The 2,082-nt window shown below is 37.6% G+C and overlaps 1 protein-coding gene across 1 annotated transcript in view; it reads left to right on the top strand.

The window, feature by feature from the left end:
• Nucleotides 1-371: 371 nt before the first annotated feature.
• LOC102844495 (nuclear transcription factor Y subunit alpha-like) overlaps nt 372-2,082 on the top strand; it is a gene marked incomplete at both ends in the record, with an annotated part of 8,374 nt that continues 6,663 nt past the window's right edge. Inside the window, one exon of the mRNA XM_006903462.1 lies at nt 372-458. Within this exon, the coding sequence (XP_006903524.1) occupies nt 372-458 (87 nt within the window). The remainder of the gene's footprint in view (nt 459-2,082) is intronic.

Genomic DNA, 2,082 nt, shown 5'->3' with positions numbered 1-2,082 from the left:
ACCACATAGTTCGAAGCCTCACTATATTTGGGTTAATGATAGCAACGCTAACTAGAATAGCTGTTGTATTAACTCATAGCTGACCATCTACATAGTGTTTGGAGGCTTTAAGTCACATGGAAGCAGACTGTCATTTTGATAATCACTCCTCTGAAAGAGTTATCTGGTGCACTCTACATCCCCCAGACCTCCCTAGTCACACCATAAGTGAATCTGTATAGTTTGTCTATACAGAAGGTCCTAAGCAGGGTAGAACATTTGAAAGAAAACTCCTCTCCCTCACAGAAGAGGTAAGGTAATCTCATGTCTTGAACTATACATTTCCTTCCTGATACATCTCAAGCTCTTCCTTTTCCTGTTCCTGTTCTCAGCAGCAGGGTGGTGTCACTGCTGTCCAGTTGCAGACTGAGGCCCAGGTGGCATCCGCCTCAGGCCAGCAAGTCCAGACCCTCCAGGTAGTGGTGGCCTCTCTGATTCTCTGTGAGCACTGCATGACGCTCTCCCCCCTCATGTCTGGTGCTGTCTGTATTCGGATCTCAAGTAGGAATGGCAAAGTCGGTTGCATGTCTTCAATGCTGCTAACTCGTCTTTGAGACTTAGAAGATGCCAGTTTCCTAATATTTCAGGCAGTCATGTAGTGATTCCTGTATCAATTTCTGAAAACTTACCTTATGTGCTAATCTTTGGAAACACCTGGGAAGGAAATGGTACGAAGTGATGGGAAAAAATTCTTACAAGTGGCATTTGATCCTACTTACAGATCAAACTCTAATCACAGAAATCTCTTGGTAAAAGTTCATGAACTTGTGTTCATAATAGTGGGCAAGAAAATATCTGTATATGCTTATAGTTGGATACTAAGTAGTTTATTTTTCTTAAAAGGGGAAACTGAGTTATAAAATAATCATTGATTTTGCAAGGATTTTCTAATCACTAAATCTTGTTAATCTCTTATTAACTGCTCACTTTTCACTCTGTTTTCTGGGAACGTGTTATTAGATCTCACAGTTATCCCCTGCCTCTTGATTGATCAAACATGTTGATAATATGCTCTATAAATCATGGATGTTTTTAAAAAAAAAATCATGGATGTTATGGCCACTGTAAGAATTCTTAGTTAGCCAGTAACAGTTCCTTAATGTATTTGACCGAGTTAAGTGTCTTCAATTGGGTTCATAAGTTTGATCATTGCCTAAATGCACTAGTCTTCCTTGTATCTGTAGGTTCTTCCATTAAGGTCACCATACTTTTGGGGAAATGGGCTTATTTCTTATTCCATTAGCTTGAAATGTTTCACAATAGAACCCGGGTTGTAAAACTGGCATCTCATTTTATTACTAGACCTGCTAAACATTCTGCAGTTAATCATTCCTTATTATAATCATTGCACTTTAAACTGTCAGGCTTCTTCTCCCCTGCACCAGTAGTGTTTGGTGACGCTATATAGCCAATTTAAAATTTGATTGAAAGTTGCTGAGCCTGCAGCTGTTTCCAAATAGATTTGAATCTCAGAATTCAACAGCTTTTTAGTCATATATTATTCTTGCTTGCTTCATCTTAATACTATATAAACAACATTTTGAATGGCCATTAACCATTTGTGAAATGAGACTGTAACACGCTCTTAACTGTCTGGCTTTTTGTCTCATGCATGTGTCCTTGTGAATCATCAAAACACTGTAAGTGTAGTAGGCTCTTTGGAATCTCAGTTCATTTATTGTGTGCACATGCAGCATGCTGTTGAGGGGAAGAATTAAGATGATGGATGGCCAGAATGGTATTCATAGTTTTGCCCTTAAACTTGTCTGTTTAGAGATTTTACTAAAAGAAATAGAAACACTTTATGGAAATAGCAAAGATCTTTACTCTTGGGGTCTTGTTATATTTTTGGAGACTTTTTAATACTTCTTTAAGTATTCAAGCAATAAATATTTTGTAAAATCTTTCCTGGTTAATTTGATGTAGGATATAGATGAGGAGTGGAAGGAGGAAGTAGATTAGAATATCTCTGTAATGTCTTTGAAAGTTAAGTGGAGGTTCTTCTAGACATAATTTTTTCAAACCTGGGATTTTCATTTCCTA

The sequence above is a fragment of the Elephantulus edwardii genome, unplaced genomic scaffold (assembly GCF_000299155.1).
Source record: "Elephantulus edwardii isolate Elephantulus edwardi_28Jun2011 unplaced genomic scaffold, EleEdw1.0 scaffold01647, whole genome shotgun sequence".
In the NCBI taxonomy this organism is placed as follows: domain Eukaryota; kingdom Metazoa; phylum Chordata; class Mammalia; order Macroscelidea; family Macroscelididae; genus Elephantulus; species Elephantulus edwardii.
The sequence above is the reverse complement of the archived record's forward strand: the minus strand, read 5'-3'. Positions and strand labels throughout refer to the sequence as shown.